Genomic DNA, 24,508 nt, shown 5'->3' with positions numbered 1-24,508 from the left:
ACGTCCTTTGTCAGGCTGAGTGAGTCTGTCTCACCTTTCAGCATATGGGTGATAAATGTTGTGTATTCTCTCTTTCTTTGTCTTGTCACGGCTGTTCTCTTTTCTTTGTCTGCCTTTCTCACTGTCTTGCTCTCTCTCCCTCTCTCTCTCCCTCTCTCTCTCTCTCTAGACTTCTGAAACTCTTATTAGTTTTTGACTGAAGGAACTGGCATGCAGAGGTGTGCTTCGTCTCAGACATAGTTGCTAGTTCTGCAAACTGTCAAAGAAACTTATCCAGACACATTAGCGCACACAGGCACATTTTCTACTTTTTCTGTATGTGTGAGTGTGTGTGTGTGTGTGTGAGAGAGAGATTGTGTTCTTGCATGTCTTGGCATATATTAGCGTGTGCACATGCATGCACGCACATTTCGGCACGTAGATGCACAATCACTCGTGCATGGGTAATTGGATGTAAATGGGGAGGGGGCTGGCAGAATGAGCTTTGGACGGCCAACCTGTCTGGCAGCCTGGTACCCCCGGCATACCAATCCAACAGCAGAGCACCCCGAGACTGGCAGATCTGCCCGTCATCCCCCAATTACAGACCTGGAGGGGGAGACGAACTCCGAGGAAAGGTAGATGAAAGCAGGCAAGTAAAGTAGATAAAGAGGGTGAAGGGGAGGGAGCGAGGAGAGGGAGGAGGGAGGAGGGAGGTTGGAGTTGGTCAAAGGGTTCAAAGAAAAAGCAGGGATCAGCAGGAATGTGGAGAGTCAAGGGTTATTGTCTTCCTTGTTGGAAACCTGCGCACGGATTCTCTCTAGATGAGGGCTCTGAAGATGCTCTGCCAGTGGGATGTCATTTCTGAGTCACAGGTGAGTAGTAGACTGGAGGTGGGTTATAGTGGGAATAACACTGCCTCTCGTCTTCAGAGTTAAAGACAGCCGTCAGGAGGGGTGGGGGGGTGGGGGGGTGTAGGAGAGAAGCTGGTCAGGTCACTCAGACTTCACTCCTACTCACTAAACATGGCACACTCTGTTCCCATCCTCCCCTTCTCTTTCCCTCTCTTCATTTTGTCCTTTAGTCTACTATCACAGATGGACAGTCATTGGTAATATCAGCCTTCACAATGTTAGCTCCTCTTATAACTAGTAACAGTGTGAGCTGAGGATGTGCATTGTATTGAATCCTAATAGTGTTGCTGTTGATCAGATGGTTAAGCTGCAGAGGAGAGTCAGTCTGGAGTAACACTGGACTGATAGTGGAGCCTTGTTCGCAGAGGGCAGAGATTGAGAGCACACACACACACACACACACACACACACGCAGATACGATACACACGCACTCTCACGCTCATTCCCCATCTGAATCTGAACTATTTGCCTCCTACACTATTGTGGAGGCGCTGGCCAAGAAATGGCAAATAGTTATAATTATTTCACAGCCCTATCCAGCATATACACACACACACACACTTATACAGTGATGTGACTCTTTGACAGTAGCAGAGTGAACTGAAGAGTGCAGTTGGGGAATCATTGATTTTTGCAGTAAATTGCAGTAGAGCTTCTCATGTCCTGGAGTGGCCTTCTGAGAGGGACTGTCTGAGAACGGCTACTCTTATTACAACTCTCACACAGGAGCTGCTGGACCTAACTAAGACTGCGTTCAATTTGATTATGATGTGTGTGTGTGTGTGTGTGTGTGCGTGTGCGTGTCTGTTTACATGCCACATTGCTCAGGCTCAATTTAACTAGCAGCTGCCTTTGCATGTCACCCTGCTGTCACCACACACCCCTGACAAGTGACACAAATCTACCAATCACACATACACAAACACAAACACATGCACAGAAACACACACACACACACACACACACATACACACTACCTATTCTAAGGTATCCTCCAGACACTGGGCCTTAGCCAGCAGCAGTTTAAGAGAAATTAATGAGCTCTTATAATGAATGCATCACCAACCTGTGTGCTGTTGCCTATGGGAAAACTACACACATACACACATACACACACACACACACACACACACACACACACACATATTGCAGCCCGCAGGGAAGACTAGATTAACACACAGAGATGGAGACTGCTCAATCACTATGGTTACGCAGATGGGCCCTAGAGAGAGGCCGGCCAGCATCGAGGTTGGAGGCAAATGACACACGCGCACACACACACGCACACACACACACACATAAACACACCACAGATGAATTGACACATACTGTATATTGTCACATGTCTGCTGGAGGGTGTTCCTGTTCCACTGTGTCCTCGTGAACTTGAGTTCAACAGGTAGGATAAAAGTGTGAATGAGGGTTTATGTGTATTAGTGTTGTTTGGTGCCACACAATAATGATTGCACATCTTCTTACAATAAATTTATCTCACCTTGATGGAATTACAACCTTCATTCTCTAATTTTGATCAGTAATGTGCAGAATGGTTCGGTGTTTTTAAACTCTAACCCTACTTTGATTGCCAATCGTTCAAATTTAACATTTTTATCTTTTTCTTCTAGTAACCTTGTTTGTTTTACTATGAATCATTGTGGCATTTACACCATGCAGGTTGATTGTGTTTTATTATCAAATCATGCATAATTCTGTGACCTGATTTGGCTGGCGTCTTTGTTTCATTAGCATTCTGGTGGTGGCTCTTTCCCAAAGTGTCCCACTGTGCGTCCCTGTCCTATCTGTCTCTGTATATTTAACTGAGCCTTTAGGCCCTGTAGAATATGGCCTATGACAGCACAGCAGACAGAAAACTCTTTTCTCTTCACACTATAAAGTTTCATTGTCCCTTTTCTCATCAGGGAATTGTAGTAGAGATAGCTTTAAAGTGAATTATGTGTGAACGACGTTGGTTGTATGTGCTCCATATCCGCCAGGACAGGCAGAGAATATATCAGTTTGAGGAGAGGGGATGGAGGAGGGGAGGATGGTTTAGGACGGAGCGGCTTTCCATTTCTGTCTTGCACTCGCATATTACCTCGTGGGGTTAAATCACACTCTATAGCTCGTCTCACTCCTGCGCTCCTTTCTCTCTCTCTCTCTCTCTCTCTCTCTCTCTCTCTCTCTCTCTCTTCGTCTTCGTCCCTCTGTTCTGCTTCCCCTACCCCTCCCTCTGTCCCTGGCCGGTCCCCCGGGGGGGGCATACGTTGTCATCCCTCCAGTCTCTGAGGGCTCTGCAGCCTGACAACCCAGCAGCCTGTCGTCCCCCGGGGGCCGCGGGGTGCTGGAGGTGGAAGAGGTGAGCTGGGAGACGGGAGACGGGAAGAGAGCGGGGTGGGGAGAGGACAAAATAGAGCTCAAGCTGGGGGAATGGGGTATTTGTGCACACATGTATCTTGTGCATGAACCTGAGCATGCATGTGAAAGGAAAGAATGTTTACACGTGGGTTAGGCCGTGAGATCCCGCTGTGTGTGTGGAGGTCATCCGGTATGTGTGAACGTGTATTGTGTGTGTGTGTGAGAGAGAGAGAGAGAGAGAGACAGCAGGGGTCTCCAGTGACACCAGATGAGACCCACGTGGAGCTGAAAGACCATCTCAGTGAGTCGCTGCTACAGACACATGGCTGCCTATTCTTAGCATAGAGACAAGACACTGAAATACTAGCCACTCTGTTTATGGGGCTGCAGCTACACCTGTCTGGGCTGGGAGACACACACACACACACACACACATACACACACACACACAAAGACAAACATAGAGAGAGAGCGAGAGAGAGAGACTTGACAGATAATATACGTTTATAAATTGCATAGTTTTTTCAATAACATGAACCATGTAGTTTTATTACTGTGATCCAGACCTAAATCATTGTGATTCTTTTCACTGGCTTCCATTGTGCTCATCTGTCCTCATCCACTCCTCTGTAACTATTAACCCCTTTATTCCTCCTTCTTTCCTTCCACCCATCCCTGTATTTTTCTTCTCATCCATCCATCCATCTATGCATCTTTCTTCCCAAACATTTCTGTATCCATCATCATCCCATCCATCATTTCATCTATCCATCCAACCATTTATCCTGTCGTCCATGCATCCGCCCATCCCTACACCCTTCCTCTCACGACCCATCCCTGCACCCTTCCTCTCACGACCCATCCCTGCACCCTTCCTCTCACCACCCATCCCTACATCCTTCCTCTCACCACCCATCCCTACATCCGTCCTCTCATCACCCATCCATGCATTCTCGTATCTCCACCTTGCATGAGGCAGCATGGCGATGACGGACAGAGACTCTGTAGCAGACTAAATGAGTCTGTCTAGCTGTGACCAGACCAGGGGAAGTGGAGGCCTTGTCGTCACTGTATGACACGGGGTCTGGCTGGAGCTGCCAGACAAAGCCAGCCAAGTGCAAAACTAATCTACCTATCCATTTGTCTGAGAGCGGCAGAGGCAGACGGAGGTGGTATAATTGTGCTCAATGTTATTAGCATTGCCACAGCTTTTTGTTTCTCACGGTTATGGAGGCCAGATTTCACAGCCCATTTTTACAGCGTTCTGTCTGTCTCTAAGCTGTTTTAGATTGCACAGACACGCCGATAATTGAATGAAAAACAGGTCCTGCGTAGGTGTGTGTGTGAGTGTGTATGTGTGTGTGTGGTAAAAGCCTGGGTGCATTTTATGAGCAATAAGCTGTTGTTTGTGATCCTCTGTGGATGCATAGATAATGCATGTCTTAGTCAGCAGACTGGTAGCCTGTATATTATAAAGCAATGCTCAGGGTAATTGACTATAAGGAGGCAAGACAGAGGAATGGAGATGAAAGATGAAGCAGAATTGGAAATAATGTATACATTGATGATACTGTGGAAATGTAGCGCCTCATGTCTATATCCAATGTGTATTTGAATTTACACTTCGGAGTATCACATTTTCTGTGCAATGAAAATTTGTTGCCTGAATGACTAAAACGTACGACTGTATAATGTCTTTGCATTACATTAGCTTCCCTCTCCTCCCTTTGCCCTTCTGACCAAAGCGCCTAGGTAGTTAAAATGTTAATGAGTTGGATCAGTTTAATAATGTCACCAGAGCTTGGTTCATCAATCAATGCTTCATATGGTAACTGTAACGCTGACGTGAATACAGACCTGACTCATGCAAATAGAGTCATTATGCCCCTTCATTTGAAAACACTGTGGCTTTCCCTTGTGTTAATAAATTGCTGCGTTTATGAAATTCCCTCCATCCCTCCTACTCACCTTTCTTTCAGAAGCTATTACCCTGTTCGTCTTTCCTTTTCTTTCTCCTTCCATTGCAATTTTACTCCCTCTGTCTCCTTTGACTATGCCTCTCCCCTCTGTGCATAACTTCTCGTTTTTGTACTGCAACTCGCATCACTTACACCCTCCATTCTTGTCTATCTGACAAGGCCTCTTACGCAGAATGTGTCATGCGTTATTCACACACATACGCACACACACACGCATGCTGTGGCCTCTATCTTTGTTACTTAGACAGTCCTCTCTCTCCCATCTAGATGTTAGTTTAGATAGGTTGAACCAAGATGGCAGAGCATACTCCTTCTCTCTGGTCCAGTACTGTTGGCTGTGCAAGTGTGTGTGTGTGTGTGTGTGTGTGTGTGTGTGTGCGTGCGTGCACATGGGTGTGTGTATGTATTTCCTGTGTGAACTAGTCACTAGGAACACTACACACACACACACACACAAACATTGCATGCATGGTAGGGGCAGTGTGCATTACAAGCATGTCAAGCAGGGGTCAGGAGTTCATACTCTGGTCATGTTCTCAGTGTAATCACACAGTCGGATGAAAATACATAATCCAGACTTCTAGCTGCTGTAAGTTTGTTAGTTATCCACACACTCATTTTCCCCTGGAGCATACCACTGATCCGACTAATGTAATGCTGCGATGCTCCTTCTTACTGCCTTGCTTCTGTGTCTGTATGTGTGTGTGTGTGTGTGTCTTTGACGGTGGGTCATTTTTAACTAGACATCTCATTTCCATTTCCTCCTATGATCAATTCAGGTTGAGATTATTCACCTGCCTTCTTATCCCAGGAGAGCGCATGTATGCCGAACAACTTAGCTGCATATTTATGTGTTCGCATGTGTGATCAAGAGTAATATGTTTAATTCTCGTATGCGTGTGTGTGTGTGTGTGTGTGTGTATGCAATATTATTCACATATGTCCCCCACTTGTATACCGGCGTGCAGCAGCCCTCATCCATTCCTAATTAGTGCGTGATCGATAGCTGGTTGTTGTGATGCTGGGCGCGGGGAGCGGTGCCGGACCAAGGGAACAGTGACATTTCAGCGGACAGGGATTACTCTGCTGACCTTATTGTTGTGATTAGAATTCAGCCCCAGCTCCCCTAGAGATGACCTCACCTTGTTCACACTGCGCCGGGATGCTGGAGGTTGTTCAAAACTCATTCCTCTCCATCCTCCATCCTTCCCTCTTCCTCGCCTCCTCCTCTTCCGAAACCACCTCTTCTAGTGTATTTCTTTTCTACATTTTTTATATTTCTCATCCTCCATTTCCATTTTCCACAAGCATGCCTGCTACCAGCTTTTAAATTATTGCTACATCCGTCTTTACATGTTTACCCCACCTTCCATATTTCCCGCTCTCGCCACACTGTCATCTCAAGATTATATATCACAAGATTTGCAACTTTCCTTATGGCCTTCCCTTGCCTGTGTGTGTGTGTGCGTGTGTGTGTGTGTGTGTGTGTGTGTGTGTGCACGTGAACATGCGTGTATGAGTTTGCAAAAGACTAGAAAGCACGAGGGCACAAAGCAATATGTGTGGCTCACACATCTCGGCGAGCTTGTTTTCATCTCTTTTTATTTTCAACAAGCCAATCTGCTCTGTTCTTTTTTTAAATTTCAGTTAAATCTGCTCTGTCCTTATGTAATTCCCAAACACACACACACACACACACACACACACAGACATGCAACCCACACCCCTCTTGTGTGTTGTTTATTGTCTTGGTGTCCCACCTGGGCCACAGATAGAGAAGGAGAGAGTGTGTGATACAGAGAGAGGGGGGGGGGGGCAAGGAGGACGAGGACAAGAAGGCTGCTGTCCTGCTGGCGTTTGTGCCTCAGTGTGCTTCATTGTCCCCGTGATGTGCTGCTTATTTTGTCCTCCATCTGCTCCATTCTGTCCATCTCTCCTCTACTCTCCTCTTTTTTCTCCCTCCTGCTCCCTCTTTCTCTAAGAGTAGTGATTACAGACCACTTAGGCTGTGATGACTGGCCCCAGGAACAAAGAGCAGAGAGAGGCACAGACAAGAGGGAGAGAGAGAGAGTAAAAAGAGACAGTCATGGTAGGACAGAGACGAAGGCATGGTTTTTGTGTTGCGTCAATGGCTCTAAGTGGTGTCATTGTTGATGTAGACGGCTCTTGACCTTTTGGAAGGCGGCCCACATGACAGAGGGAGAGTGAGGGGATAGCTGGACAGCTCCGAGCCTCTGTAAAACAACAAACAAAAATATTCCTGGCTCGTGTGTGGCCTGTCAGCCCGTCTGTCTGTGCATTTGTGTGCGCACAATCGCTCGCGTGTTTGCGCTAGCTTGAACGCAATATTGCTCTGACGGCGCACACACACACTGAGCCGCGGATGCTTGTCTGGGGGGGCATAGCTGTTTGAATCGCAGTGCAGGGTTGTCATCATCATCCTCCCAGCATCACTGGGTGACTGGCACACAGAGCTGGGATATGGTCCCGAGTGGCACGGTAACTGTGGGGGCGTATAATGGAGCGCCAGCAGCAGGTGAGGGTGGAGGATTGGGGATTTAGCTGCAGCTTTTGGTTCCGCTGGAGGGGAGGGAGTTGGTGGTGGTGGTGGTGGGTGGGTGGTGGTGGTGGGGGGGGACACAAACCTGTCACACCTGTTTGAAGTCCGCTCTGCTTATCAGAGAGCTTTTCCAGCTCATGGAACACAGCCAGCCTGTCACTATGCAGGACAGAGGCAAGCTCTGAAAAGGGGAAGGGGAGAGGAGGGGAGGAGAGGAGGAGAGGAGAGGAGAGGAGAGGAGAGAGGACACAGGAGAGGAGGGGAGGAGAGGAGAGGAGAGGAGAGAGGACACAGGAGAGGAGGAGAGGAGAGGAGAGAGGACACAGGAGAGGAGGGGAGGAGAGGAGAGGAGACGACAGGAGAGAGGACACAGGAGAGGAGACAGGAGGGAAGGGAAAGAGGGGAGTAGAGGAGAGGTGAGGAGAGGAGGAAAGGAAAGGAAATTAGTTGTACACACACAGGATGGAGAGAAGGGATAATGGTTACAGTACAGAGAAAGGAAGACGGGAAGAGGTTAGAGGTGTGGAGAGAAGGCAATAAAAAATGGAGATGTAGGGGTGGAGGGGAGGATGGCACGGGGGGGGGGCAGCTCTGGGGGAGCATTTCGGGCATAAGAATCCCTCTGTAGCCTCCCACTGCTGCCAACTTAGTGATAACATGCATGAGTAGAGCTTAGGTGAGAGGAGATAGGAATATGAGGAAAAAAAAGAGAGAGAGAGGGAGGATGGGAAAAGGAGGGCAAAATTGACAGATTCAAAGAGGTAAAGTGGTCTGAAAGCCTCTCTCTTCCTCCCCCACTCTCCCTTCCTCCCTCTCTCTCTCTCTCTCTCACTCTCTCCCTCTCTCTCTCTCTCTCTCTCTCTCTCTCTCTCTCTCTCTCTCTCTCTGCCTCACAGGGGGGCCTGCTAAGGACGTTAGTGTCCATTAAAATTGCAGCATGTTTACATAAAGTGAACACAGCCTCCAGCCGTCAGTCCTCCTACATTCCTCCCCCCCAGCCTCCTACATAGGAACGCACATGCACAAATACTGACCATGACTACACTCAGGTGTAGATTAAATTAACATACAGATTGAACTGTTTATCCTCTACGTAAGTGACAATGTGCAGACCTTCCTCTCAAATATTCCCAGTGACCTGTCTTTTCTGTAAATTGACCCAATCAGAACCCATTTAAGTGCTGCAAATGAGAACCTTGTTGCTAGGTGACAAACCCTTTTACATTACTTGTAGTAATTTTCCTCTGCTGGCCGGCGTTATGTTAAATGTAGCACAAAGTTGCAAAGTCATCCACACAACATATGTACAAACCAGTGTTCAGATGCATTTGCCCACACACACAAATGCACACAGCACTTACTTATCACCTGTGTTGATGCCCTGTGGTCTAGCTTTTGAATGATTCAACGCTCTCTATTGCAAGGCCCATTTGCTGTTTGATTCCTTTTGCCAGAGTGGTTTTCTCAACCTGCTTTTCTAATGCAACATTCTACTGATTCTCTCTACCAGGGAGCTGTGGGCTTGATGCCCTCACACCTATTCTACCCTGCCAGAGAGAGATGGAGAAAGATGACAAATGTAAAAGACAATAGGCTGGAAAGAGAGAAGAACAGGGACAGTGAAGATGGGAAAAAAAGACCCAAGCGATTCAGTGAGAGGTTGTGATGAGGGGAGAAAGTGATAAATGAAAGACAACAGATGAGCAATATGAGGGGAGAATTTGAGAGGGGTGGTGCTTATTATGGTGATAAGCCCACCTCTAGGGAACGCTGTGCAGAACAGCCCCATGAGGGCCGAGGTGAGGCCCTCCCTCCTCCGCTCCAGGGGCCTTTGGCTCTGCCTCTGACATCTCTGCTGGAGTGGCTGGCTGCCATCATGGCTCTCTCAGTGGTTCACACTGGAGTACTCTGGCTTTTATACATTATGGCTCTGGTACAGTTGCCATTAGCCTTGCTATTCAAGCTGCCATTAGTTAACCTAGCCGGGCTGCGCTGACCAAGCCAATACCTGTGGGTCTAATATTTACCCAGGCCACTTCAGTATGGTTTCATTTAACAAATGACGGATGTGATTACAGAAACCAAACCATCGTTTTTTACGGACTCTGGCAACTTATTCACTGATTGTGCCATTATCCCGGCTCTGTGGTCATGGATTAGCTCTAATCATCACTGTTGTGTTATATAATCCACTTGAAGAAGCAGGCTATTATGATTTAAACTCTCATAATCTGATCTCATTTCCTCCACTGTCTCCTCAATTACTTCATCATTTAACTAATCTCTGAGTGTGTTTCCTATCTGCATTTAAATGGGAAGTATGAACAAAATGCAATAAAATCATACTGATTTGGAGTCTGTATTATGTTTCCATCCCTAACAGCAATAACTGATACTAAACTCTTCTTATATCAGTGCTCAAGACAGTAAAAACATACATGGGCACAAGGACTCTGTGACCCCTGTAAGCAAAGACCTTCAACTCCTCACACTGAGGAGAAAAAGGTTTAAAAGAAAAAAAATATTTACTGAACATCTAGAAAAGGAGATAACAGGTGAAGATGGTAGATATGTAGTGGTGGTTGGGAAGATTGATGATGTAACAGTGTTTCATTGCTGAATGTTTGTGACGCCTGGAGGCAGACCCGGAGCAAGAAGTTTGTTGAAATGCTAACTTACGAAAGCCAATTTAATAAGGGACCGAAGTATGGACACACAGAGTAATACACTACATAGTTCTGACCTGGCAGAGAAAATAATGAGAGGGGCAGCGAGAGAAACTGGACTTTTCAAAGCTGTAAATACTCAAGACTGGATTTTTTTATGTTTAACAGTGAAGTATCAAGGGTGTAAGAATGTAATATACACCTGATCTCATTGTCAGATCATGTAATGATAAATATGAAGGTGAACATTGACCTGGAGGGGGGCTGCTCTTTCTGGAGATTAAATAACTCGCTGTTACAGATGGAGTAAAATAAGACTAACCATCAAAAACTATTTGGAAATTAACATTATAGGAGAAGTTGATGCCGTTATCCTGAGGGATGGAGCAAAAACAGTCGTTAGAGGGGAAATTATATATTTTTCTGCATTTAAGAAGAGAGAGTGGCGGAAAAAATAATAAACAAGTTAGAGCAGTCAATGAAGAGTCTGAAAATGGAGCATTAGGCAAGACGTAATGATTTTGATTTGACAAATATACTACAAAAATACTACAATAGTGGACCAAAAGCAATTAAGATCCTTGCATATAAATGGACAAAATCAAACATAACCTCTATCAAAGACCAAGCCAGGAATACAGTTGAAGAAGAAGTAGCACAAGTATTAAAGGCAGTTATATAGTCCTGAGAGCAATTTACTCCCACATGAGAGAATTAAAGAATACTTCCCAGGACTCAAGTTGCTACAGGTAACAGAAAAACAGAATGAAAATCTTATTAGGTCAGTCACATCAGAGGAAATTAAGACTGCAATAAAGAAACTAAGAAAGGGCAAATGTCCAGGCAGTGACGGGTTCACAGGTGAATTCTATAAAGAATTCATGGAAGAACTATTTTAGAAAGAACATTCAACTGGGCATTGGAATAGAGCCAGTGGGCTGTTGGGTTAGTGGCCAGTGGCCAGTGGCATGGTGTTCATCTATAATTACTGTGAAACACAAAAAGGGTAAAGACTCAGCGGATTGTGGGTCACACAAACCAATAATCCTATTGAATGTGGACCAAAAGTTGTTCAGTGGCATTTTAGCAGATATATTACTAAAGATTATACCAGATATTATTCACTCAGACCAAACAGGCTTTAATCCAAATAGACACATCTGATAATGTAAGAAGAACTCTCAGTATAATAGATTATACACAGAATATTCACATTCAAACAATGATCTTCACTTTAGATGCTGAGAAAGCCTTTGATACAGTGTCATAGCCTTTCATTTTTTAAAAATCTGTTTCAATTTTGGGTTTCATGCCTCTTTTATCAAATGGGTAAAGGCAATGTATAAAATTTCAAGTGCACAAGTCAGGGCAAATGGAACCTTATCAGAGTGAGCTTTGACTTAAAACAAGGGACTAGACAAGAAAATCCTTTGTCTCCTTTCATTTTTGCCATTGGTATTGAGTCTTCAGTATTGTGTATTAGGATGACAAGGAAATTGAGGGTGTAAAAAAAAAACCTGGAGAAGCCATTGCCTGCACTCATGCATACTCTTAGTAACTATAGTTTAGTGTCTGGCTAAGTTAAATTTGCAAAAGTGTGAGGCATTGGTCTTGGGTACTCCTGTCTCAAGAGAAAGAAAGGAGCAATATGCACAGAAATGGGATCAGGGTATAAATAAATATTTGGAGACAGTATTACCTGAGAACATAAAATGATTATGTAAATTGAATTATGACTCTCTGGAAGCACAAATTGAGCAACACCTTAATCAGTGGAGAAATGTGCCTCTGCCATTAGAGGGAATAATAGATGCTATAGTATAAGAATGTGGGAATAGTGGGTAAGGTGACCAATGGGCCAAACTCAGCCAAACAAAGTCTGAGTAGTCCTTTAATGTCCATCCACTTTTAGAGTTTTTTGGAACATTCACCTACTTATCTGCTTTCAGCCTCTTAAAACCACATTTTTCCACTTTATCCTGTTGGTTATGTAGGCTATAGTGTCAAGGACTTACAAGATATCTCACTTGCGTATTAAAATACTTGTTGATATGAACAGTCTAGCCTTGTTTTTAGACTGTTGCTGCATTGGTCCTTCTCACTTGGCTATCTCTCCCATGATGAGTTATAAGGCTGTGTCTGAGTGGGAGGGGAAGTGGAGTGGCATCTCATACCTGGCAGCCCAGGATGGATCAATAATTGGTCTAGACGGTGTGCCGCCACCTTCCAGGGCCCCTCGGGGTGCACATACACATACACACACACACACACACAACACACATCTTCTGCTCCTGTTACTATAATAACGGTCTAGGCCTCAAGGCCTCTCCAGCCTGTCACCTCCACCAACTCAGATATAGAAAGAAGTTGTCAGTCACATTACAGGTGATCAGATGTCAGATTGTGTTTAGCCCCTACAATACTCTGGTGACCTGCCAGACAACATGGCTGGCCCTTAGGTCACACTGAGCAAGCTGGAGACCATCAGTGGCTGTGTTGATGCAGGTCTAGAACAGACTATGTAGATTTCCATGGCCTAGTTCCCACTAACAACCTTGTGCGTGGAGGTAGAGTCGTATCATCGATGCGTGCGTGTAGGAGGATTCTGTGATAAGAAGTGCAAGACAGCCTCTCCTTTTTTCATATCAGCCATCTCCCCTTCTCGCTTTATTTTTCTATCTCACTCAGTCGTTTCTGGTTTAATTTCCTCTCTAAATCAACTCCCACTGCCTCTCTTCTCTCTTCCCCCAACCTCTTGGTGTTTAGTCGTTTATGAGAAAAGGTAGAGAACAGCAGGTGCGAGGCCTGCACAAAACACCGGAGACGTGATCCAATTTGGTGTGGGCAGTAAATTGTGTGGACATCTGCGTGCTGCACGGTGCGGAGCTGAGCGCGGGGCAGGGTGGATGCATCTCTCTGCCTGGCTGTATTGCTGACAGGGCACAGAAACAGCCATGGAGGGGTGCCAGGCAAGCAGCAGAGAGACTGGGGATTGGGACCTGACACACTCTCAGAGTCTGGGTCTCTATCTCTGACTCTTTAACTACTGTGGATGTTTTCTGCTGCGTTGCGGAAAGTGGAAGGGGAGAGGGGCAATATGGTGTAGGAAAACGTAAAGAGGAGTGAATGTAAAAAATAAATAAATAAATACCTGACCTTAACCTCATTCCACAGAGAAAGCGTGTGAGAGATGTGGTGAGTGTGGATTTAATAGAGAAGAGCTAAATGAACAGACGTCTCTCCATGGCCGTCATATGAACCTTAAGCTCTCTCCCCTGTGGTTCATGACAGTGGCCTTGAGTAACAGCACACAGTCCTGGGCCTAAATTTCTCCTCGGCCCCACAGGAGGCCTCTCCGGGCCGGGCTAATTGAACAGATTACAAACCTCCCCTTCCTTCCCACTAATTAACGTTAGTGTGTAGTTGGATGAAATGGGTCTGAAGTGGGTCTCGGCCCTCCTCGGCCCATTCTTACGGCCGATTAAGATCTAGCCTGCCACACCCGTGACTCTGGTCATAACTTCATTAATGACTTGGCTGACTTTTTCCAACTCGGCTGGTTCCAGCCCCTCTGGGGAGGTTGGGAATGAATTTAGCTTCCCCACTGCAGGGAGATCTTTGATTGGACTTACAGTGTGAAGCAGGCAGTGCTCGGCTCCTAACTGTTAAGGAAAGTACTTCCACTTTTCTATTTTGTCTTATTTAAGTGTTCAAAAGTATTCAGACCGTATTGGTTTTGATTAATCATGCTTGTCATCATGATCATCCCCTTAGTCATAACTATAGTCCCATAAACTATCATTTTCATCAGTACAAGAAGGCCTGTAATCACTCTGATTGCTATGGTGATTGTCAACATCATGATTACCAACATTTTCATCTTCAACTTCTTCTTCATCGTTGTAATTCTCTTCCTCCTCCCCCACAATGTTACCATTGCTTCCTTCTTTATCACTGTTTCCTCTCCCTCTCCCTCTCTTTGGGTGATGGCCATATGTATCCCGGTCTTTTCTGTAATTGCTAGGTTGGATTTGCAGTTTCCTGATGAATGCTAAGCTGTGTAAAATGCTTTCTACCACTGAACGACTCATTTAGCCTCTATAAACCAAGCGAGATTAAACAAATTTGGTCAGTCTGAGTCTATCGTCATTCCGCGACAAGCTCTACGCTGCACATACTATACTGCAGACTGATGCCCGACGTGCTTCCCATTTAAATGAATCTAATGGCTGTGAGTGCTTGTATATACGTTGGACAAGATGTTGCTCTCACAATTCATTTCACACTTCGTTAGCAGCTGAGATTGTTGGCTGGATATATGTAAGGGAACATCGATATATTACAGCCAGGTGTTAATATCACAGTCCGATACGAGCGCTGGTCTTCGACAGATCATGTAAACACAATTGCAAACACATCCAGTATTACAAAGGCACACTGATATGCATAACAGCACACACATCCACACATCATGAATATATGTTCTCACACACAAGCCCACATATAGTGTAGAAAGCACACCCAGAAAATTCACACACACTCCTCTTTTCTTCCCTTCCTCTTTACTCACCCAGTAGGCCAAATCTGAATGGAGTAAATCATCATTGTGTTTGTGAGGGAGATTGATGGCCGGCCTCAATGGTTTGGCCACCCATTCTATTTAGAATAGCAGGTCAGTCTGCCAGTTAAGGGTCAGACCTCTATTGTGGCCATCTGACATCTCTATTCATCATCAAACACAGTCTACATCCTGCCGCCATCGCTGCCTCAGGACAGGCTGCTTTCATAAGGCTTTAAGGCAGCACTTTGTTTATGTTACGATAAAAATGTGAGAAAATTGTAAAGGTGCACATCTACAAGCGGTAAATGTAAACATTTCCCAAGGTAAATGTGTATATTTCCCAGTTAATGTGAGTTGAAAATGCTTTTCAAAGTAGCGTGAGGCTCTCTCACAGCCCTGTCACTGCGTTTTGTTGTACCATGTGGCCAAATTACTCTCCGGATTGGCTTCTATAGTAAACTGAGATCTGTGAAGCACGGGAGACTCATTCACGTAACACTACACCATCGCAAGGTAAAGTTATCTAGCTTTTACAGCTTAGGTTTTGAAAGTCCTCTGCGGATAAAGATGAACAAGAGGGAGATCTTCACAGAGACACTTGAACTTTGTCTATGAGACAAAAATGGAAACACCGTGACAGTCATTTACCATTTTTTCCACATTTACCCTGACATATAGACCTCAATTTCTCAGAATCTAGCACACATGACTCTTCTCTATATAGGCAGTAAATAGTAAGGAGTTTGATTTTCTGTGTAGAAGCAAGAGGGTCATCTAGGTCTAAGTGATTAAAGGGATAATTCAAAAAGTCTTGCGTATTTGGTCAAGTATATAAAGATTTCTTTCATGGCATCCAGGATTGGGTCTTCTTTATCAGAAGAAATATGACATGGAGAGAGACCTGCATGGTCAGTCTATTGTCTGGCCTCAAGAGGCCCCATGTCTCTCATAACCAAGCAGGACATCTCCCAACTGCTGGTCTGGCCTTGTACCACAGTCATGTTTCTGACGCTTCATTTTCTGTCGTCTGGTCCGGCTCGAGTCTTATTTCAAGGTAAGCTCTTTCTCTTTCCCCCGGTCCCCGAATAGAGAGAGAGACAGAGACAGAGGAACAGAGGAGAGAGGGAGAGAGAGAGAGAGAGAATCCTCCAAGGTCACTTTCTGTGTCTCTCCGTTAGAGTTGGTGAGTTCCTGACAAGGCAGAGACAGCTTCAATTTCTCACCGACTGTCAGGAGCTCCCTGTTTTTTAAACGCCTGTGAGACAGATATAAGCAGAGGAAGATGTTCCCTGACTTTTCTGTATTATCTGAGGGGCATTCTTTTCTCCCGCCGTATCTCTCTGTCAGTAATGGGCCTTCAGTGATTCCTGCCAGATAGTTTCTGCGGACGGACTGATAGGCAGGCAGATAGAGCAAAGCCTGCCCACATACTGTAGATCTACACTGGGCTGTTCTTCCACATGTTCCTGCCCCTAGGTGATTGGTAAATCCCATTGAATGGCAGTTTGACAGACACTGCGGCTCTGCTCCTTGGCACCGCAGGGCAGAGGGAAAAAAAACAAAAGGGAGGAGTGATTGATCCGAGCTGCCTTAAGTGGAGTTGTGAATGATGCTGAGCGGTGAACTTTCTTTGACCACCTCCCTAAATCAAAAGTACAGTAAAAGTCAGCTTCGTTTCATGGGTGTGAAGGAGACATCGATCAGAGGGCTTTGATGTGACATATCACGGACATCTTCATCTGTTGTTAGACAGCCGCTCTGACACTGAGCTTGTTGCTGCTTTTGTTGTTTTGTGAAACAACTCAGCGAGGGGAGGGGAGGGGAGGGGAGGAATCCCACATCGAAACTGTATACAGTGGCTTTGACTCTAAAAGGAAATGGAAACATCAAAGGAAGAAAATTGTGTGTGTGCGTGCGTGTTTGTGTACGTGCACATCTAACACATCTAGTGCAGCCTAAACCATATTGGCCTCCTGTTGACAAGTTAATGATAAGTTAATTGCCTGGTGTGCATATTAACTCGTAGTCCTCCCATTCTCTTCCAGATAAAACCCCCAGAAGTGCCTTATCCCCCTGGAGGGCATTCAGTTAACTATACAGTAGTTCACTCCACTCACTTCACTATGACCGATTAATGTTTGGGGAATTTGGGAGGAAAAGAACAGGGGAGGAGTGGAGGAGAAGATAGGGGAGTTGAAAGCAGTAGTGGGGACTGGAGTGGTAGGAAGAGGCTGGGCTCCTGCTGGCTCCTCTTTGGAGAGATCTCCACTAGTAGTGTCCCTTCTGTGGTGTAAGGAGAGGCTCAGTCAGGGGTCTTTGAAGTGCTGCTCTGTTATTACATGGATGGACTCCTTTGTGCTGTTATTATACATTCAGCGCGTCGTATCTGAAGACGGCTCCCATCCTTCAAACAACTACAAATCTAGGCTTCGCACGGCCGGCGGTACACAGCAGAAGTGGTGTGGAACCGCAGTGACTCACTGGGAGAGCAACATCACTGGAGAACGATGCGGCTCTTTTGTGTTTTCAGACGTTTGGCTTGCCACTCAGGAGACGCCAATCCAATTCCTAATCGTAACACATGCCATGCAAACGGTTTCAAGTGCATTTACTGCTGCCGGATTGATTTATCAATGACATTTAGCGTGATCTCCATGTCTGAATATGTAAATTTCCAGCTGCTACATGGGGAAATGGAATGCGACATGAAGATATCATGTCATGTTTGCATTAACCCCTCTTCAGCTCTGACACTGCAGCTGCCATCTGCTTGTGTCTGTGTGTGAATGTGTGTGTGTGTGTGTGTGTGTGTGTGTGTGTGTGTGTGTGTGTGTGTGTGTGTGTATGCCTGCATGTTTGTGCGAGCATCAACACACAGTTAACTCATATGTCTACTTCAGTGTTTTCATCCAACAAGAGCAGACAGCATTTAAGGAAAAATCAAAATCAAATGACACTATGACTGTCATGGTGTCATGTGGTGCCATCAGACTGGAATAAGACAATAAAGATAGCCTTCACTTGAAATGTGCGAAGCCTTTACCTGAAATGTGTGAAGCCAAGTGACTTGAAATAATAGATATGACAACAGAAGGGTCCTTGAGCTCCCCAAGGTTGATGTCGCTTCTTTATGTATTCACATAGTGACAGAAAGCAGCTCTTGAAATACTCAGAATTCAGAACACCAGAGGTATGTTAAATAATTCACCCGGATAGTTTCCTTTCTTTCTCTTTCTCGTTCTCTCAGCTCTGTCTCTCTCTCCATCTCTCTCCCCCTCTCTCTCTCTCTCTGCCATCCTTTGCAAGGTCAGTGGGTGCAGAAGGTTGGGCTTAGTGTATTTGTCGTCGTCACTTTCTCCTCTCCTCGGAGCTGCAGGCTGCGACAGAGAAAGCCGGTGTAAAGAGCCTTCAGAAACCCGGTGCCAGGGAGCAGCAGCAGCACGCGTGTTTTGTGCTCAGTTTAAAGACATGTTTCTGTGTGTAATAGCCGAGTTTGAAGCGAGCCTGGTTGGGTGAGAGCTCTAAAAACGAATGCACGCCCACAGTATAAGGGGACGCACTTAACTCAGAGCCTATTTATTTCCCAGTCGACGTGGGATAGAGTGAGCGCAGCCAGGCTCGGCTGAACTGTGGCTTGGCGTCTGTGCCGTAGAGGAGAGGAGCGGCGCTGACCTGCAACCGGGGATTTTAAGTCATCCACGTTGTTGTTGTTTTTTTATTTTTTTTTTATCTGGACTGAGACTCCGGCTGCCTCCACTGTGGACAGACTACACACACAGAGCGATGACTGTACTGAATAATCCGCCGGCTCTCTGTCATTTCTCCGGGTAGCGGCGAATCCAGCCCCACCAGCCGCCCTTATAATAAAGCTGCTATAAAACACCCAACACCGTCACCGTTGTCTACAACTGGAATTTATACTTTACCATGTCTTGAGACGGGGGGAGCTACAGAGATGATGACAGTGAGTATATCGCCTTGTTTTAATGGCAGTGATGTTGCATAGGCTACTTTTAGCTCGTCTCCTGGGGGGGCAGGTTTGATTCATAAAGGCGTGACTTTAATTTTGACGATGTAGCCGATAATAACGTATTGATGGGGTCGGTCTGGTCAGAGCTACAGCTGTAGTTATGGATGGATGTCATCCGCCGTGTGATAGTGTGATATTGGGCGTTTCTGTCACCGCTGTTGCCGGGGGGATATCAGGTTTCTCCTGTGACTTTTTTGGGAACATTACATCATTTGAGTAGCCCTACGAATGACTCTGCACATCGAGGAAACAACATGCGCCTATCTTTAGATGTATAAACTGAATGATGTGAATGAATGGTGTGTCATCTGAATAAAACGCCTCCCTAAACTAAAGGGGATGTGATGCCGGTTTACAGATGTAATAATGCAACTGTCATGCCAGCAAAAAAATGCCACTTTGCGTGCATGGACGATGCATGCAAAGACTGGGCGTATGCGATGTCCCTTGCAAACGGACTAGCCTACAAAACGACCGGAGAGTTGTAAGGATAGTCGTTGACATGAATTAAACGCCTCCGAACACCCGGCTGGCTGCGGGGTGGGGATCTGTGCAGCTGTCAATTTGCATGTATTGTGTTGGCCAAATCCAGTCTGTATGGTCTGCCTGTGCTTTGGTTAATCCCACAGCGGATCAGCTTTACCGCTCCAGCCTGTCGGATCCCATCTTGCAGTGCCTCTTCCTCTCTCTCTCTCTCTCTCTCTCTCTCTCTCTCTCTCTCGCTCTCTCGCACTTTAAATGATTACATATTTTACTCAGATGACCAACGGCATCATGCAATTGAAGTGATAATATGTGGAAACTAAGCGTTGTGTGGAGGCTACACGAAACCGGCTACCGCTTACTTCTATCAAAGGATCGCTGACCGAGATTTAAAACGCGATTGCCAAGGCTACTTGGTTTCCTACTTGCCGGGGCAGAGAGCCTGCTGGGAAAGGAAAACCCGCCCGGTTCATGGATCCAGTTTGTATTATTCTTTTTTTATACCTAAAGAGTGGCCAAACCAAGATGACAAGCCGGTTTACAAATAACGGGGACTGGTGCCAGCGCGTTTGATGAGCACGTCGGTAGGTTGGCAGACAACATTGTAGCAACCCGCTGTATTGGTAAATTGATACATGGTGTGATAATACAGGCTGACGTGCGGCATCTCTGTAAATATCTCCTATACCAAGACTCCCATAGGCCTACATACATTCATGACCTCAATTATATGATATATGAACTGCTGAATCTTGGGTCCAAGCTATTTCAGGGCATTAGGCCATAGATAGGGCGGTCATGTTGTGTGCCCTCTCTATCCTCCAGTGACCAAACAGCACAGGGGTTCCCTGACTTTTCATGTCAAGGACCCCCAAATAGATACATTTTAGAAGATGGACCCACATTTTGTCAGATTTTGTCCTTATAGGAACCCCATCTGAGGAGATTTTTTTGTTGTTCGATATTATTTAGTACAGACTCATATAACTGCCTATGCTGTGGACGGGGAAGGTAATAGTAAAACATTTGAGCAAAATTGTTATCATTATACATTCTGTCATTGGGCTAAGTTCCAGTGAGTGAAATAACTGAAATGAAGCTATTCCTCACTCACCCTCTGAAGCATCGCTGGAGGTCCCAGGACCCCAATGACAAACACTATGCTGCCAAGCCTGTTCTAATAACAAAGTCTTATCAGTGTACTGACACCTTGCCATGTCATGAAGCCACAACTTGCCTATTGTGCTGCCAGTGCCATCCGCATACCTTTACCACCAAGGCATAACTCTTCACCTATATTCTCCTTAACCCCGGCCCTGGCCTGTTAGCGTTTGGTGGAGAAATGCAAGTTCCTGAGCACAGAGTGGCCCATATATCTCTGCACAGCATCAGCAAGTTGTACAGCGAGTCTCAAAGGAGTTGAGTCACATTGAATTACCCAACATAGATATATTTTGCTCTGTCCTTTGACGTCAACAACCAGTGTCTGCACAGGTGTGGTGCAGCAGTCAGAACTCAGGAGGGCTTGCTATAAGTGTGTAACACATTATTATTAGAATGACATTCATCACAGTGTAATTGTGAATATAGCATAAGTGTCACCTACACAACGTCTGTAGCGTTGATACTGCTCACAAACAGTTGTATTGTTACTGTAAGTCCTTGTGGTCTTAATCACTAATCAGCGATCTTCATTAGTAATTTCTTTTTTGGAACAACTCATGATGTGGGTCACGTAGGAATGTGTCGTTAATTTCTCTTTGCCCTAAGAGAAATTTGCTGCTCCTAGCTTTTCATTAACTTTTAAAAGTGATGTGAGGCACTATGTTAATGCGCTCCTGTGGAAAAAAAGACTGATAACTCTGGAAGCGAGGGCTCAGGTCAGGTGGAGATTTGTGGACGGTTGTAAACAGCACAGACATTTTCATTAGCTGCGAACTAATCAGTCAGCCGGTGATTGGAGCTGTGCAGGAACAACACAGTCAAGGTTAGACAACAACTCAGGACTCATCCGTCCAAGTCGCAGCCAGGTCTGTTGTGTATTGACATGCCGGTGTCAGTCGCTCTCAGCCAAGACAGCACCCTGCTTTGTACCTGTGGTGCGCTACACATGTGGCGGTGGGCGGTGGGATATTATTCTGACACATCCAAATACTCCGCCCTCACTGTGTATGTTAAGTGTTGCACAAGCCCACGCACACACACACATTCGCCAATACAGAGTAATGTAGAAGACAGGGAAAGGCATGAGATGATAAAGGGCTTGGGAGGAGAAGGAATGGAGATGATGGGTTCGCATGAGGTACTCAGACTGGGAGGCTTTGGAGGAGCACAAGTGGAATGAAATGGTATTGCAGAGGACTTAGAAAGAAGGCATGTCAGAGGGAGACTGAGACAATGGCAGCAAAATCTGCACAGTAAGGAAGTTCCTGCGGGACAGGAAGTGCTTTGTGGTCGCTGGTCTCAAACCACAACACTGGTGTGAGTAATCTAAGTCTGCACACTTCCCTAAATTCTCTTTTTGTCTCCTCTCTTTCCCCCTTGTCCTCTCTCCTTCCCTCTCTCTTCCTTCTCTCTCTCTCTGTCCCACATATGTCTCTTTCAAACTCTTCTTTCCCTGTCTGTGTTCCTCTCTCCTGTCCTCTCCCTCCATCTCTCTCTCTCTCTTTCCCTCTGTCACTTTCCTGCAGGATTACCGGGAGGATGGCATGGACCTGGGGAGCGATGCATCCAGCCGCTCCAGCTCAGAGTCCAACTCCAACAAGGTTACACCTTGCTCCCCTTCTCTTGACCTGGCCACTTTGGAGTCCTACAAGTCCTCCCCCTCCCTAGACCTGGTCACCTTGGAGGACTACGAGGAGGACGAGGACTACCAAGAGTATAAGAAGAAGGTGATAGAGGAGTGGGAGAGTGAGTATGGCGAGGACTACACCTCTCCGCAGCTTCCTGGCCAGGAGGAAGGTGGAGGAGGAGGGGTGGTGGGGGTCGGGGGGCTCGGCGGAGGCTTCCGGAAGACAGTGAACAGCCGCAGCCTCGCCGAAGAATTCCAGGATGTGAAGACCGTCCCGCCCCTCCCTGCCCCCGGCGGCCGCACCGCCACCTCGGCCGCAGCCGTCCCTGAGGAACTGAAACAGAACGGCAACCTGATCCTGCCCAGGAGCAGCCAGCTCCACTCCCCAGGAGCATCACAGGGAGGGACAGGGACTCCCAAGCCCAGCCGCCGCAGCTCCAGCCAGGGCAGGGGGAGCCGTGGCACTGGGGGTGGTGGTGGAGGTGGAGGAGGAGGCAGCGGAGGCAGCGGAGGGACTGGGGGACGGATGGGGGGGTACAGAGAGGAGGAGTGTGTAGAGGAGGAGCCTCTGCCCACCATGGACTGGGCGGCCCTGGAGAGACACCTGGCCGGGCTGCAGTGCAGAGAGCAGGAGAACCAGAACCTCAACCAGAACCAGAACCACAGCATGGGCAAGACCAACTACACCTCAGTGAGTGTACAATGATATTATGTAGTGTTTCTGTATGGTCCTGTGGGTCTGTGAGTGTCTGAGTGCTCAAGTATTTGAGCTTTTCTATTATGTGTGTCAGAGGTTATCTCACTCATCTCTCAGTCACATTTTTCTGCCTTTTCCCATGTTCCGGTGGGATCGCGTCATGCTCTAATCCAACGGTTATCCGTGTCAGATGGACCCTAGAAATATGTGGGTAGGTTAGCTGGAGTGAGGCAGGGATTCAAGGATTAGTGGGCTAATGTAGCGCTAAGCTATGTGACCCCACTGTAAACCTGACCATCATGGAAGTCTGGGCTGCACAGCTGGAGGGAAGTGGAGGCTGCAGGGGGCGGCGCTGAAACAGGGATGCTTTGTTGTGGAGGAAGAGCCACTTCTCTGACTGCAGTGACTGAGATGCAAAACGATACCAGTAGGGACCTTACTGATCCAAAGAATCACTGTGGGACCAACTGTGTAGGAGATCTGAAAACTGGGCTTAGTTTCTTTGAGGAGCGTAGGTATGTCTTTGTGGTATAAGATATCATTACTAGTTAAAGCTGCCTCAGCACCACAATTGTTATTATGTGATGACTGGGGACAGAAAAATGCCATAGCAAAGACCTGTTGCTGACCTTAGACATTTATCTGTAAAAACCATACTATTTTAAAAATCTGGCAACATTGTCTGTAGTGGGCGTGTGGTGTTTCCACCAGGAGAGGGCAGTGTTGCATCGTCATTCATCCCAGAGCGGCAGGCCCTTTCGTGCCATGCTGGCAGCCCGGCACTGAGACGCTTGTTTTCTCATGACATCATTCAGCCTAAGTGTTTATACCAGTCACTGTTTTATGGTTTATTGTTAGCCTGTGGTGTTCAAAAGGGTGTAACTATAGAAGTGTTTAGGGAGGAGCAGGAGAAAATTGTTAACTGCAACCACTGTTTTATTACAGCAGCTAAGCTCTTATGGCACTGAGTGAAACTGAGTGAGGGGGAATGTGTGTTTGAAAGAGGGGAATTGGTGATGTCTCTTTTGGCATGCTAACGCCAAGACCTTTTCCTCAGTGCACACAGACAATGGCTGCCGCCAGTGCCATTGTGTGTGTGTGTGTGTGTGTGTGTGTGTGTGTGTGTGTGTGTGTGTGTGTGTGTTTGTCTGTCCTGGAGGCCCCCTCTATCTCCCTAAGGCATGTCTGGAATGCAGTGGGAGAGGTGGGGGATGAGAGGAAGGAAAGAGGGAGGAGGAGGAGAGGGCAGGAAGATGGTATCTTTGGGTCCAAGCAGCGCAGGGCCACATGGGTCATGTGTTTGTGTCAATATTCATTACCTGCTGTCCATTTGAAACGGGAAGGTCACCTCCTGGTATGCTGTAGTCTGGGGGAAGTCTGGTCTCTCTGTGTCTGTCTGTCCTCTCTCTCTCGCTCCCTCTCTCTCTCTCTGCCAGTCTCTCTGTCCTCCCCTCCCTCCCTAGGCAGCAGTCTGTGATCAAATTGGCCTGGG

General features: G+C 46.5%; 1 protein-coding gene across 2 annotated transcripts in view; it reads left to right on the top strand.

The window, feature by feature from the left end:
- The window catches only part of schip1 (schwannomin interacting protein 1), a 191,158-nt gene that overhangs the window by 133,914 nt on the left and 32,736 nt on the right, over positions 1-24,508 (top strand). For both annotated transcript variants that reach the window (XM_071927546.2, XM_071927538.2), the window contains one exon: positions 22,219-23,010. In XM_071927546.2, the coding sequence (XP_071783647.1) occupies positions 22,219-23,010 (792 nt within the window). The remainder of the gene's footprint in view (positions 1-22,218; positions 23,011-24,508) is intronic.

This window comes from Centroberyx gerrardi, chromosome 6 (genome assembly GCF_048128805.1).
Source record: "Centroberyx gerrardi isolate f3 chromosome 6, fCenGer3.hap1.cur.20231027, whole genome shotgun sequence".
NCBI classification, from domain to species: domain Eukaryota; kingdom Metazoa; phylum Chordata; class Actinopteri; order Beryciformes; family Berycidae; genus Centroberyx; species Centroberyx gerrardi.
The sequence above is the reverse complement of the archived record's forward strand: the minus strand, read 5'-3'. Positions and strand labels throughout refer to the sequence as shown.